Source organism: Carassius gibelio, chromosome B19 (genome assembly GCF_023724105.1).
Source record: "Carassius gibelio isolate Cgi1373 ecotype wild population from Czech Republic chromosome B19, carGib1.2-hapl.c, whole genome shotgun sequence".
Classification (NCBI taxonomy): domain Eukaryota; kingdom Metazoa; phylum Chordata; class Actinopteri; order Cypriniformes; family Cyprinidae; genus Carassius; species Carassius gibelio.
In genome coordinates this window covers 26,894,086-26,909,831 of record NC_068414.1, presented here as the reverse complement: position 1 = coordinate 26,909,831, position 15,746 = coordinate 26,894,086, and the positions used below count along the sequence as shown (strand labels likewise).

At 36.4% G+C, this 15,746-nt stretch overlaps 1 protein-coding gene across 2 annotated transcripts in view; it reads right to left on the bottom strand.

Moving 5' to 3' along the window:
• atp9b (ATPase phospholipid transporting 9B) overlaps window positions 1-15,746 on the bottom strand; it is a 41,258-nt gene that overhangs the window by 9,736 nt on the left and 15,776 nt on the right. For both annotated transcript variants that reach the window (XM_052584149.1, XM_052584148.1), the window contains exons 11-18: window positions 15,285-15,361; window positions 11,536-11,696; window positions 11,253-11,395; window positions 10,969-11,081; window positions 7,513-7,767; window positions 3,771-3,932; window positions 3,271-3,363; window positions 1,327-1,410 (exon numbers count right to left, since the gene is read on the bottom strand). In XM_052584149.1, the coding sequence (XP_052440109.1) occupies window positions 1,327-1,410; window positions 3,271-3,363; window positions 3,771-3,932; window positions 7,513-7,767; window positions 10,969-11,081; window positions 11,253-11,395; window positions 11,536-11,696; window positions 15,285-15,361 (1,088 nt within the window). The remainder of the gene's footprint in view (window positions 1-1,326; window positions 1,411-3,270; window positions 3,364-3,770; window positions 3,933-7,512; window positions 7,768-10,968; window positions 11,082-11,252; window positions 11,396-11,535; window positions 11,697-15,284; window positions 15,362-15,746) is intronic.

Genomic DNA, 15,746 nt, shown 5'->3' with positions numbered 1-15,746 from the left:
AAATTATTATATTTTAGAGTGAATAGATTTTTCCTTGTGTTAACTTGATGAAAAAATGCATTAAAACGAAAAAAAAATGGTTATTTTTATATTTAAAGAACACTTATTATTAACATAACACTTTTAGTACTTAATTCCACAGCAAGTGTTCAGTAACAAATAATAAATAAACACCTCAGTTGAAATCTTGGTCTGGGTGTATTTAGTGGCATTTAGATCTGACTGAAAGGGCTCTTTAGCTTTGGTGAAAGGGGAAGGGGGCTAGAGCCAGAGTGCATGTGTCAACCGCTTGCATTTATGCATGCATTCGACTGTACACGTACATTTGTGTACATGTACAAAAAAAGTAATATACTTTAGACTTAACAGATGGACTCCAAAAATACCTTTGAATAAGTAATTTAATCACAGGTGGAAGGACCTCATATCAATCACAGAGAATCCCACCAACAAAAAGAGTACAACAGTTTAGATAAAATAGGTGGATGGCAAAGTTGACATGATCTTACATCATTTTTCTTTATTATAACTGGTTCCCCTCTGTTACTGGCAAACCAGATTTGGGTTTTGATTACTTCAGCTTGTTTCTCAAGTCATGGGGTTGTTATAGTTGTTATTATTATATACAGACAGATGTCTAGCCGCCTTGTCCAAATGCATCCGTTATTGCAACACGCAAACTTTGGCCCAAGTGCTGAAGACATCAAATGAATTTGACATGTTTATGTGTTTTACATGCTCTTTCCTGAATCATCCAAATATAAGTCTTGAAATAAATAGTCACTGGTAACATAAGTTTAAGAAATGAATTAATTAGAAAGAAATCAGTGATCCGATTATCTAATCTAAGGCTGATAAATTGTGCTTTAATTCCACCTGTTATCTCTCAATTTTCATGCTAACTAATAACTGTATTACTTCCATCAACATACAAATGGAATGGAAATATATATATGTAACCAATTTTAAAAGATAGACATATAATCGTATGTCAACATTTTATCCAGAACCATTCTATTTTTATATGCACAATAAAAAAAAAAATCCATTATTTTAAAGCAATGGAAAATTAAAGAAACCCCAGTGTAAATTGCATTTTATCTTTTGGGTTCTAGGGTCATATGATGAAATAAGCAAGTTGATACAGCTGCAAAGAAAACGATCAGTTTGGGTACAGAAGGTTAAATATTTCTCTAGAGATCATTTTAATGACAACTTTAAACCAAAACATTAAAAAAAATTGAAAATTGTCAAGCTACCTAATATATATGAAACTATATTTGAACACTACATATTAACCCATATTTGTGAATTGGTATATCATACCTCAAAGTCCTGGTACTGCTCTTCAGTCAGTGATTTCTTAGCCACCACCAGTGTCCGCAGGCCCTCTCTGGCCATGTTCCCACACTAAGACAACATAATGCAACACACAACTACTATTACATCAGCTACAACCATGATGTGTGAGTGCGAGAAGTTGTGTATTAGACTGTGAACTCAATTGGTACTGTATACAGAAAGCATCAGAACGAAGATATAAACAATGCTTTTAACACAATTGTATTTACTGGAAACATCAAAACATTGTCATGCAAACAGAGATATGCAAACACACACACACACACACACACACACGCACAGGAAGAATCAATCATGAAAAATAAAGCAGTGCCTCTGGGAATCTTTGAGCAGACTGTAAAAGATGTGGGACAGCGGTTTAATTTTAATATGAAAATCCAACAGGCGAAAGCGATGCAGTGATTACTTATTGACCTGTCCTTATAGCAGCGTCTCACAAACGTACACAAAGCACCGCGATGAGGATTATGACATGATGCTCCCAGTCATACGCCTTTATTGAGGTCGTTCATTAATTAATAAGCCTCATCTCCGCCCCTCATCGACTGCATATTGCCAATACAATTGTAATCATCAAAGCGAGAAATGCATGTGTGATGATGGGCTGAGCAGATTGACCTTGATCACAGAGGCTAGGACACGCCGACCTGTTTGTTATGCTTAGCGCTACCTTATCAAATGTGTTGATTCTTAATTCAATCAGGATCGGTTCAGAAAGACACTCATACAGAGGATTCAATACCAAAAACATTGGCGGTACCTACCGAGAACATCAGCTGAAATGACAGATACATGGGAACTGGTGCTAGGAGTCATCATAAACTAGCCAAATACTTGTTTATACTTTACATTTATAACTGTAATATGTGTATATTATACACTACCGTTCAGAAGTTTGGAGATCATGCTCACCAAGAAAATATATTGGATTAGAAAATACAGTACAGTATACAGTAAAATATTTTTTTTTTATATTTTAATAAAGTTTTCTATTTTAATATATATTTGAACTTTCAGCAGCCATTACTCTAGTCTTAAGTGTCACATGATCTGTTGATCTAGTTCTTAATATCAATGTAAAAAAAAGTTCTGATGGTTAATATTTTTGTGGAAACAATATATATATATTAATTTTACAGGAATATTTCATCAGTACTACCTAAAGCATTTATTTGAAATACAAACGTTTTGTAGCATTATAAAATGTTTCTACTGTCACAAAACACAAAAATTGTATTGACCCCAAACTTTTAAACTTGAGCAAATTCATCTACCAAACTTTGTATTTATATTAGTTTTAGCATAGAAAGCATAGAAAGATTAAAAGAACAGAATTTATCTGAAATACAAATATTTCATAACAACATAATTTTGTCACTTTTGATCAATTTAATTGAATTAATTCCTTTAAGAAAATGCAACTGGACACCATACGTTTGAACAGTAGTGTTAGTATGTAACTGTATATCACGATATGTAAAAATAGTTATGTTTTTTTTTTATAAGTTTTTTGTCTTAACTGCTATATTGTTACAATTTTACAGAAAATTTAATAACTAACACCAGTCAACATTTCACCAAAATCTGCGAGACTCTTAATCTGGTGACATTTTTCCTATTCTTTTGTTTTTTGTTTTTGCATGGATAAATTACATTTTAGAACAGATAAAAAGGTACTGAGTTTATTTGTATTGTGTTTGCTGTCATTTGAGACACACACACACACAGATAGAGAGAGAGAGATTATGAATCGGACACAAAAACAATTAAAAATGCAAATAAACAAAACAAAACAAAACAAAAGAGGGGTCCCAGAAACAGACAATTAGATTTATTCATAAGCTCACCAACCCACACGAAAAAGCAGAATGCCGATTTTCCCATCAACAATGGTTCATGCATTCTTACCTCCTCCTCCAGCCAATCATTGTACTGTACAATGCTCGCCATAGCAACATCAGCCCCTTTCATGTAAAACGTGATGTCGCCCGTAGCCTCCTCCTGAAACACAATCAATTCAACAGAGAACACTTTAAAACATATCCAAATCATGTCGAAATCATTAGCATGTCCAACTGTAGAGCACAGAACCACGCAGATGGCGCGTGGAGCCCTGAAGTTATCAGTAAATAAGAAGACAAACAGAGATCTGCACTAAGCTCCCACACAAACGCACGTCAAAAGATTAGCCAACAATACTTTTATACATGTACTGTAAGAGACAAACAACACAACACGACACACTCACAGAAACACTCAAGTACACGGAGTCCTGGAGTATCTAAAGGCTAAAGGACACAAAACCACACTACAGAGGAAACTCATATTTTCACCAGATGTTTCTGACACTTCGAAATGAAATATGTGATTCCGAACACAGCCAAACACACTTGTAATGTGACACGCACCCTGACAATAATGCCCATGCGCTTGCTCTCAGAGGTGAAGGGGAAGATCTGGAGGATGTAATAGGTCAGGATGTGTCCGGCTGGGGTCTTCAGCTGGAGGGACGTCAGGTCTCTGTTCACCAGAGTCAAACCCACACTCTCAGTCCAGCGCACCAGAGCCACCTACACAAACATGTGAAACAAGGTCTTGTTGTGAAAGATCTGTTTTTGTGACCAGTTACATGCAACTTTTTGCTCTCAATGATCAAATCACCAGAGCTGGGTATATTTACAGTATGGCTGATAAAATAAATAAAACAAATACTGCATTACAGTTGAAAATAAAATACAATTAAATAAAACAGATCAATAGGTAGACAGATGGGTAAATAATATTCATAAGTGATATAAATTACAAATAAATTATTATATGATAAAATAAATAATAAAAGCAGAATCTCACAGAAATGTATTGCCAAGTATGTATACACACTACATACATGCAAAGAATTTGTTGTGGTGCAAACAGAGACAACAGCAGTACACTTTTTAAATAAAATACAATTTGATGTTCTTAAAAACAAAAAAACAAAAACAAAAAAAACATCACATTTAAAGTCACACAATCTACACTAGGTCGCTAATGAAGTTTCTGAAAATCCAATTTGAGCCACCGATCATGTGAATTCTTGTACAGTCAAATTTTCTTGTTACCACTGGAGCACGAGATTCTGTTTGGATCTCTTCATGCTCGACAGTCAGTAAATACTGAGACATTCCAAAATTCATGCTAATAATTCAACTTTCAACTCTAGTTCAAATACGCTGATAATACAGAGTTATGCTGCTAATAGAATTCATAAAAAATACTGCATGGAATTAGAAAAGATTGTAATAAATTAGAAAAAATCTTGTTCAGTCATGTCTCCGAATTCTTGACCCCATAACATGCACTGTTTATCTCAAGATTCAAGGCAAATTATGCCTTTTAATGACTCCACGGCTCTGATTAAAACTGCTTTCTTAGCTCTTACACACATCAGAACACAGCTAGAACTCTTGTTTACGGCATTTCAATGTGATATGACTAATTAGCCAGTCTTCTATCAACCTGACAGTGCTAAATGATGCCCTCAAGAGCGCGCACACACACACAAGTAACTCAGGTGGTGGGGAATGCCTTCAGGAGAGGAGCAGGGAACTGTTTTACGACACAGGGGAGAGCCTTTAATACACTCTATCAATCATTTCAGCAGTACAGGAAGAAAAGCTGTAATCATAAACCAAGATCACTGCGCCTTCAAGAAGCAGAGAGGATTGAAACCGCACCATGTGACCTACGACCACATGAAGACGTGGCTGTTATTTAATAAAGAGACCAGATGTGACAGGAAATATGATACAACGTCATAAAGAAGGCAAAGTGGAGATGGGTTTATCTGACAGAGCAGTTTCTTCCAGGAATATGCTAAGAGACGTTTATCTTTCACTTATCATTATTATAACCGTGTATTATTTCACACTTTTTGATTACTGGCTTTTTTTTTTTTTTTTTTTTATAACTTTCTAGAGATTGCACTGATAAAGACTTTTTTTTTTTTTTTTTCATTATTTTAAAATCAATCAGACTACAGAAATGTCAAAATTGGTTATTATAAATGATTAAATATTTTTTATAAATGATTAAACTATCTAGGCCTGGAAATAACTATCGTAAAATTCATATTTAGTTTTGAAAATTCAAATTACTATATGAACCCAATCACAGATTTTAAAAGAAAACAACTTACTTAAAATTATTTGACTGGATCACTCTATTAATCACAACCAGACTAAGTTTGCATCCGCTTTAACCTTATTCTAACAAAAAACTCGTTCTAAAAGAATTGAACATGCCATAACTCTCTTGCACGAGTAGCCCATCTTTTGTGATGACTTCTATTTAATAAGCTAAAGGTTAGAGGTCAATACTATATTTTTACTAGAAGAAGCAAAGGTCAACAGCCAGTGAACACTGCCGTCTCATCTGAATAAGCCAAAACCACTAATAAAACCATCAGTGAACTTCTATTACCCCCAATAAGTAAAACTTCATTATCGGACATAACAAACGGTTTTGTTTATGAGAATGTCTGATCATTAAAGGTCATGATAAACCTCTGACCCGTGACACTGTGGGGTCAAAGGTCACAAATGACTTAAAGTAAGTGTCCGGAAAGGCATCTGGGAAATCCAATCCCTGAACTCGGCTCTCTTTAGGAATATTATCGCTATGCGCCTGTCATATTAAAGGCTGAAAAGGCTGGAGGTCTTTGAGCGAGCACACATAGACACAGGCGCTGATGAGAGTGACACGTAGAGAAAGACTAGTGTTAACCGCTAGTCTCTCAGAGAAAATTAAATATTGATCAATCCCGGAGTGAAGACGTTGGAGAGATAAGACCTGGGCATTAAAGAAAATAAATAAGTAGACACATCAAGGGAGAAGAGAGGACAGGCAATTCCACTAAAGAGGGAGATGGACAGATTTCTTTTTCCTTTTATCACTCTCAAAAGATATCTACGTCTACAGAAGGTCTTGAAGAAAAAGATGCTCGGTCAGTATAAAGGAAAAATGAGAGAGCACCGGAATATTTTCAATTTATATAATGACTGGCGCATTTTCTTGAAAACAATCAATGCTTGGAAAACAAACGGCCCTTCATTAGTTCATCTTCATTAGATCCTGGAAGGGAACAGCAAACATTGTAGAGAATTATTGAACGCTTAAAGGGTTAGCTCATCTAAACATACAAATGTTGTCATCATTTACTTATTTACCCCGTGTTGTTCAAAACGGATATGTTTTTTTTTTCTTCCGTAGACAACAAAAAAGAAATGCTCCACAAACTGTAAAGCTCCGAAAATGAATATCATATGCTAATTAAAATGAGGCTGTGAAGGATAGACATGCAGTCCATTCAGGTGGTACTTCCGTATACCTTGGTTTCATATTCAATATTTAATGGGGTTTTTGGTCATTTTTGGAGACTTTCATTGTATGATGAAAGGCAATGCCCAAAATGTTGTGCTCGACAGAAGATAGAAAGTCATGCAGGTTTGGAAGATTATGAGTAATCGATGACAGAAAAGTCATTTTTGGTTGAATTATACCTCCAACGAGCCTCTAACAACATTTCATTCCCCTCCATTCAAAAATATATTTAACTATAATGAGCCTGAAGTTTCCCTCCATCTATTTGAGGACCGCTGCCTTCGTGACATATGTTTGGCCTCAATGCCTTTTCTGCCATTTATTTAGTGCTTTTCTTACCAACAACTCATTCAAAATATTGTTGCTCTACAACGGATCTATAAATATCTACGATCTCTCAACACAAATGATGACCGAGTCCTTCCTGGTGTGTGACCTACCCCTGCCCCCTCTGCTTCTGATATTTATTGAGCCCTCTCAGATTTCTCTACTAACACAGAGTCTATATTACCATCCAATAAGGCAGTAAATTCAAGGCTAAAGTGGGGGAGTCATAAATACTAAAGCAGCGATATATAGGATTACACTGTTAGAGGAATGAGGAGAGCAGTGTCAATGCAATCTATCTGATTTCAAAATAAAATAAAGATCATTTTTTTGTTAGTGTTGTTGGAACCGCTCAAGCAGAAAATGAAAATAAAATAATACAAAAAATAATTATTGTTTAAATAATTTTGATTAAACAAATAAATAAATACCATTCCTTTCAGGACGTCCCACCATTCTTACCTCATCAGGACTGGAGGCCTGGTAAGTGCGGTTGTCGTCGCTAAAGTCCTGGTCGGCCTCTGTGCTCTCTGGCTCTGCGCTGGCACCGTTAACACGGGATTCGTACACCGGTGTAACGTTGTGGCAGAGGGCGATGGCTTTCACGGCCTCGTGGATCCGGCTACTCACGCTCTTGCGGACCTTTGGAGCGGGCGGCTGTGGTTTACGAGAGGGTGTTGAACTCGCACTATTGCCATTAGACTGCACCGAGCACACCTGGACAGACACAAAGTAATAACAAGAGTGTGCTTTAGCTTCACAAATAACATTATTTGCTCACCAAGGCCAATATTGTGATATATGAATATAATTGAATTAACTGTTTTCTATATCAATATATTTTAAAATGTATTTTATATAATGGCAATGCCGAATTTTTTTAGTAGCCAGTCTTCAGAGTCACATGATCCTTCAGAAATCATTCTAATATGCTGATTTGGCACTCAAGAAACCGTTCTTATTTTGATCAGTGTTGAAAACAGTTGTGCTTCTTGCTCAACATTTGCATAAGCATTCTAAAATGCATAGAAAAAGAACAGAATTAATTAGAATTTTTTTTTTTCAAGTCACCCTAACAGCAATAAATGTTTCAAAAAAGTATTCTGATCAACACATTTAAAAGTAAATTAAATTATGAAGTTATGTCAGAATCTGATAACATCATGTGTAGTATAAGAACGGGGGACTGGTCAGGAAGTATATGTTGATAATTCATCTTCCTGTACTCTTTCAGTGTCAGGACATATTGGGCAAAAAAAGCATGAAGATTTCATCAGTGTCTTCCCACACAACGACGTCGAAATCCCACCCTGACTCTGAAACTTATCAATTTACATAAGCACCACTGTGAGCCTCCGTGTGTGTGTGTGTGTGTGTGTGTGCTTGACAGGGGTTGCTGTGCTCCAGTGGAGCAGGAGATTTCTCTTGATGAACTCTTCTTTCCTCAGAGCTTTGCCGAGGGGAAGAGATGACAACCTGCACACAGCCTTCAAATCCCATATGAAGGTACATAAAAACACCCAACTGCTGGCTCACGCTCTCAGAATTAAAGTATGTTAGGTTCCTGCTTTGACAATCTGAATTTGTATATAAAAATACAGTAAAATGTGTGATAAGATAAATGCATAGTAAGCCAGTTGTAAATATGCATGTCACACTTCTTGGAGATAAAAATGCCCCATAATTATTAGATTAATATTATTATATTGGCTGTCATCTAACACTGACTTAATCTTTAAAAAAAACTTAATTTAATAACATTAACTATAATCTCAAAATGAATATCTATTTTTAGAATGTACATTATAAATGCTGTCTAAATTCACTTGTAGAATTTAATTATCTTTTTGGCATTATCAAGAATTTGAATATTGGTGTTTTTATATATTTAGTAACATCATATTTATTAAGCAAGAAACAGAAGAACACACACAAAAAAAAATAGCACTTTGTGTAGGAAATCAGTCAGTTTTCAGTTTAAATCAAAAAGCATTTGAGTGAAATATATATATATATATATAACACACACACACACACACAAATACAAAGTTTAATTCCAAAACGCAATAAACACCTTTTTCTTTTTAAGTGAGTTTCTGCCAAAATCTGTATTTGGTTGGTACTGAAAAGTCCATTTAAAATTTTAAGCAAAATGTGACTTATTTGGTCATGTTTTCTCCCTTTATTCCAAACAAATGCTAGTCTTCCTTTTTTGCAGAACACAATATAACCACTCAACCAATCACATCTTTACATTCCACGCACAGTAAAGAAAAAAAACTAATCACAGCGCACCATTCCGTGCACTCTGAATAGACCCGGCATCCTAGTTTTCCTCAACTTCTCTGTACTTTGTGATCAACAAACATGGGCAGCACGATAAATCGCATGTGACTGTAATGCGCATCTCTTCTATGTGATATTGCGTAGCTTGTCAGTGTTAGTGTTAGTATTAAGGTCACTTATGTTTTCACTCATACAGCATATAGCACTAGTCAACTAAATCAATGTAACATGGCAAGGATAAATGCATTTTTGGAATGCATTTTGAATGTAAGGGAAATGTCATTTTAGAATTTCTGTGGTCTAATGTGATATTGCTGTTCATGTTCTTGTTGAATAAAATTTTTGTCCAGTGCCTGTATAAAAGATTAGTATTGACCAAGTTCAGAGGCTGTCATATGTGGATCAACTTACTACATTGTGTATTTTCATCAGTTGCAATATGAAAAATAACTTTCATATTGATTCAATGGATTTATTGCATTCCAAAAGCAATTTCATGGGTTAACTGCATTTTGGGATTTTTATTATTTTTATAATAAATCTTTGAAAATCAAAATCTGGATTTGAATTTATGTTATTATAATCTCAAGATGCTATGTGAACGTTTGAAACAAAAAATAGTGGTTTTCATCTTGCCACTTTTCTTGGTAAAGAAAACACATTTTTACTCAAATTAATCAAAATGGATTTATTGCGTTTTGGAACCAAACACTTCAAATATACATCAGCGTTTACATATGTAGTTCTACACTATTCAAAGGTCCTGTTCCTCTCTGAATTCTCTCACCTTCATATTAACTAAAGTTCAGTGCCACAAAAACAACATAACTGGCCTTTTAAGTTCAATTAATGGAAAAACTAAGATTTTAAGCCACAACGCTATTAGAGTCAGAACATGCTGGTGAACTTAGCTGTTAATATTCTCACCTTTTTCATTTTCATTTAGTGCCACAAAAATGTCATACTTCACCTTAAAAGTAAAATTTTATGGAAGGCTAAGGATTCTATTATAGAGCCACAAATAGCTTGTAAACTGAAGGTTTTAAACTGAACCACATCGTCTACATATGAATATAAAATATTGACATTTGAAAACACAATTTGAGTTCAGAATCCCAGTTGGACAGACACTCACCCAGTCTCAAAAAAAGATGATGGGGTTTGCCCTCTACAAAACAACTGCTGTTTTTAACAGTAATTTCTTTCTACTCATAACACTCCAGAGAGAATGGGAGCTATAACTGCCTAGTGCACGCCAAAGCATGTTAAGCTGTAAATTACATTATGTTTATTGATCCCTGTCAAACTCAATTTCACACAAGTTGTTGGACACGGACTCTGACACGTCCTGAGGGGGGATATAATAAGGCTATGATCGCTCATATCATGGGTACATTTCAAACCTGCCTGCCAGTCCATCATCACAGTAATGAAGGACCATGAAGCATGAAAATCAATTGCCACTGTGGCTTTAACACTGTTGTCACCCAGCTGTTGGCACAAAACGTGCACATACACATACACACCAAAGACGACAGCAGTTCGCGAAGGAAGTGAAACTCCTTAAGTTTTCTCTAGAGCGAAAGCAATTGTCTTAATGGTAATGTATAAGGTGACATATGTCAATCACACCTGAGCGTAGGACTGGATGATGTGACTCTGGATCTCATCCATAGTGTCCATCCCGTATGACACAGTACCGAGATGGAGGCGCTTGAAGACCATCTCGTTCTGGGTCAGAGTGCCTGGAAAAACAGCACACAAAGATTAAGATCAGGAGAAAAATCAATAGTTATTATAAAGCTTTTGGATGGGCAGAGTGGTTTCAACACAAAGAAAGGGGGGGGGGGGGATAAAACAAGGAAGAGAATAAAATAGAATAAAATTAAATTAAATTAAATTAAATAAACAAGTACCTGTCTTGTCTGTAAGCAGGTAGGCCAGACGGCCAAGTTCTTCTGGGATGGTGCTTGTCCGAACCACAGTACCTGGAATATTCTCATCCTTCGTAATCATCCAGCCGTACGCAGACTTCCCCATGTCCAGGTTTACTCTTAGACTACACACACACACACACACACACACACACACACAAATGTTGTACTAAAATATGTTTGTTCTTCTCATTTCCCACTGCTGATGATTTTGCTGTAATATTTTAACATAAGTGTAATCTGGGTGATAATATTATAAACATACCTGATGGGGATGATGTATGAAAATAAAACCACGAAACGGAACAGGTTTCGGAACCAGGGCCCAAGAAATCCCTGCAAAGCCACCATAACAACAGACAGAACCACCTGAGCCAGGAACAGAGCTTTTGTTAGGCGGTTTAACTCCAGGTCCAACAGTCCCACCTGCAGCGAAAGAGATGAGAAAGACTGAGATAAATCAAATTGAAAGTTGTGTAAAGATAATGTACATTCAGCTGGTCTTTGTCAATGTGAATCAACCTGTGAAGGTGTATTATGCAATAAGTACTGGCTGACTGTACATTATTACGAGTATAACATGTGTAGTAACATAACAGGAAAGTCTAATTAACACATTATATTTATTGATTTAAGTGTTTTTTTGTGTGAAAATAAACAAGCCATAATGTGATAGGTGAGTGAAACTAGCTTAGTCAATTATACATTCGGCACTGACTAATCAGAATTAAGTACTTAAGTATTTCAAGAATAGTAAATACTAAAATATATAGTGATGAATATTCCCAGGGAAACTTGTATGGAGTATTTGGTTAAAGCGCTCTTATCCAAAACATGTGATATCCCCTCTGGGAACAAGATCCTTGAGGGTTCCTCTCATCTGAAGTGATCCATAATGTTACTCTTATGAAAAATAAAACAACCTGCCCATAAGCCAGCACTGATCAATGCCCCCAGGCCCGTTCCAGACCGCAGACCTTTCTCATGCTAATAGTGTATGTGGAGGAGAGGAGAGATGAGAGGCATTTAACCAAGAAGCCCACTGCTGTTGTCGTCTCTCTGTGAAAAGCACAGGAGGCAAAACCGGAAAAATAAAAGCAGAACGCCTCTTCATAGAAACGGCCCCTGACAAAAGAGCTGGAGTTTTCCCCTTTTTCTCTCAAGTATGTCCCCTCAGCCAATGGAATATGTGGGAAAATGATGTCAAAAAAGAAGTTTTTCTTGTTTCCCTCTGGCGAGGGCCGACAGCGCGGCCTGCGCGAAAACACTGAGGTCTTTCATCTAGGCAGCGCGCTAATAAAAACAGCAACACATAACACCGTCCCCTGAGAAAAGGAATCTGCGTGAAAGGGACGGGGGGAGGGTGAGAGAGGGGATGGACAAATTGAACAGAAAAGACAAAAAAAAAAAATGCAAGCAAAATTAATCCCCCAACTGGCAACGGCCCCCAGTCCCTGGAGGACTGAGTAAACTGGGAGACACTGGGAGAGAAGAGCTGCTGTCTGATTTATCAGCTGTAGTTTAAAACCCCTCCGATGGCCTTCCACCCCACTCCGAGCTTCATGCTTCAGCTAGTGAGGAAAAAGGGGGGAATGGAAGGATTAAAATGAAGAAAAATTAAGACAGAAGGGAGGAATCCCCCTTTATGGGGGCAAAACAATGCGGAGGCTGAATTTTGCAAAGCTGGCCGGGGATCGGGTGAAGCCGTTATTCATTCAGCCCGAGAGGAAAAAGCGACTCAATTACCTCAAGCTGAAGATGCTATCAATGAATCGAGAGTGCATATTTTACTCTATTCATCCGGGCCTCGTTTAAAGTGAAAGGAATGATTCAACCTGCCCTCGCTGCCTGTATGTTTTGTGTGTGAAATTTGATGACGACTTTGTGCCTGCATAATGAATATTCATTGGTTGAAATCCATCAAGTATACAGAGGCTGTTACAACAATATGGCATTATACTAGTGCTCCAGAAACTGGATATGTAATACAGCTAAATGGAACATGCCATCCACGGCTCAGGACTGCAGACGAAGTCTTGAGAAGTTTCTTCACTTTACCAACTAAACTGGTCAACTTAAAATGATCAGACTTAAACTAAATATTCAAAAACCGTATCATATTCACAGCTCATTGTGTCTCAAATATTTTATTTATTTTGGTCCAACTGCCACTAAACTGTATAATTGCCCATTGTCCCTGGCAAGCAATAACTTAATATAAACTTAATGTTGAAAAAAAAAAAAAACAGTATTTGATGTTCATTTTTTATTAATTGTTTAATGTCACACAGATACAGCATTTCAAAACATGTTAAAGATATTTTGTCAGAGCCATGTTATTGCCACTCTCTTTCCTGGAACTCTGCGGAAAAATTAATTAATAAATTCTTAAAAAAAAAAATTCCAACTGCAGCATCTGCGTTGCTTAAAATAATAAAAATAAATAAATAAATAAATTAGGAACATCTTCATTGTTTTAAAACATAAAATAAATGTAAAAAAATCAAAATGAGCTTTACATCGTTTATAAATACAAATAAATGCATCAGAGCATCTGCATTGCTTAAAAAAAATCTAATTAAAAAAAGGTAAAGTTAAGCAAAATAAAATAAAATAAAAAATCCAGTCAAACACCTACACTGCTTAAATATATCAGTGATTATAACACCTCAAGTAGTAAGCAGTGTCTGGTCAGCGAAGAAACCCTTTGTCACATCCTTCAGACCACCAAGGTTTCGATCCTCAAAGAGAATATCACTCCATATTACGACAATGACAGACACACACACAAAACGTGTAAAGTGATAGCTTATGTGCTGTCAGCAGCTTCTAGTGAGAGCTTAGAGCTTTGTGCAAGGAATGTCACAACAGATTATAAGAGGCGAAAACGTTCTCAGTGACTTTCGCCGAGTCGTATCGACTTTCCCACCCCGTCTCGTTCCCTGTATTGGCACCTCTGACATCATCTCCTTGAGATATTGAATTCCACTCTCACACACAGAACATGGTAGAGCTATGAGCTCCGCCAGAGCTTCTGCTATCACACACATCTCGCAGCATCCATGACAGGGTCTGAAACACTTCATGACATGAAGAATAGTGGTTAACCAATATGGGTTTCTCAGATGGGTTTTGTGATGCTGATATCAAGCACACGGGCCGATAGCTAGCTAATTAAATGATGAACACAATTTAGATAAAAATGTAATGCACTTAATTAAATGATTAAATCAATTTAATAACCTTTACTTTAACATTGACTCAAATGTCGATCGAAACATTTCAAACAGAAAATCCAAATTAAACATTAACAAATTTGACACTAGAGGGAGCCTTTTTTATTATTATAAAAAATAGTTTTAATGTATTTTTAAATCAAATAAATGCAGCTTTGTTGAGCACGAGACTTCTTTTAAAAACTGAATCTTATTGACCCCATATTTTTGAACAGTAGTGCACTTATAAGTAGAAAAGTGTCAGAGCTCTGAACCGTGTGGATAAGTTTAAACAAGAAAAGAGAGAGAGGCAAAGACAGCAGGGGTCAGTTAAGGGAGGGGTACTGAGTGTAATGGGATTTGACGTTTTTAAGTTTACTTTTACAGAATTGACGTCCACTGTATCTAATCATTAAGGGGAATTCTGCAGGATTAAGGCTCTGCCACAAATGTCACGCAAGCCCTTGGTTGGTTAATTTCCCTCTAGATTAATCTCTCTGGGGTTGTCCTTTCACATCGACAGGTCCAAATTCGTCACTAAGATCAGGGCTGAAAACCACCTCAACGGTTCGCTATTTTTATTCGGTTCGTTTCAAGTCTATATTAAAAGGTTAAGGGGAAAAACAGTCTCTGGGCAATGTCTACTGTGTATTGACAGTGTAACTGTAGATATCACAGCTCATACTTATATGTCATTAAATTGTGTTTTGTTGTTTTCAATCAATTAGCCTTTGGGAGGAAAACTAATTAAAGAAACCAAGTATTTCATTAATAAACAAACAATGGCAAACACACCCACCTTATTTTTGGCCTGTGACGTATTCAGCACACTTCTCATTTCTTTTCCTGTATATATGACCACACCTATGACAGTACCTATAAGAAAGAAAAAAAGACAAATGGGGTGACTGATCGCAAACGGACGGCGATAAATAAACCGGCCGCGTGTCTCTGGCCGGCCTAATGAACAATTAGCTCAAAAAGTGTGTTTCCAGTTAACGGATGCAGCTGAGACTCAGACAAATGATTCAATATGTGGGACACCCAGAAATAAACCATTACAATGAGGCCTATTATAGTCAGATCAATGGTGCTGCTTTGGTAATGGACTGATTCATTAAAGTAAACTAATTACTGATGGACTCACCGCTGAACAAGGAAGCCAAGTCCAACTTTTGTTTAAACACAGTAACACAATATAAAACGTGCTTAAATATTTCTCGATTTCTTTAAGCTCGACATATCGTTTCATGTTTGGAAA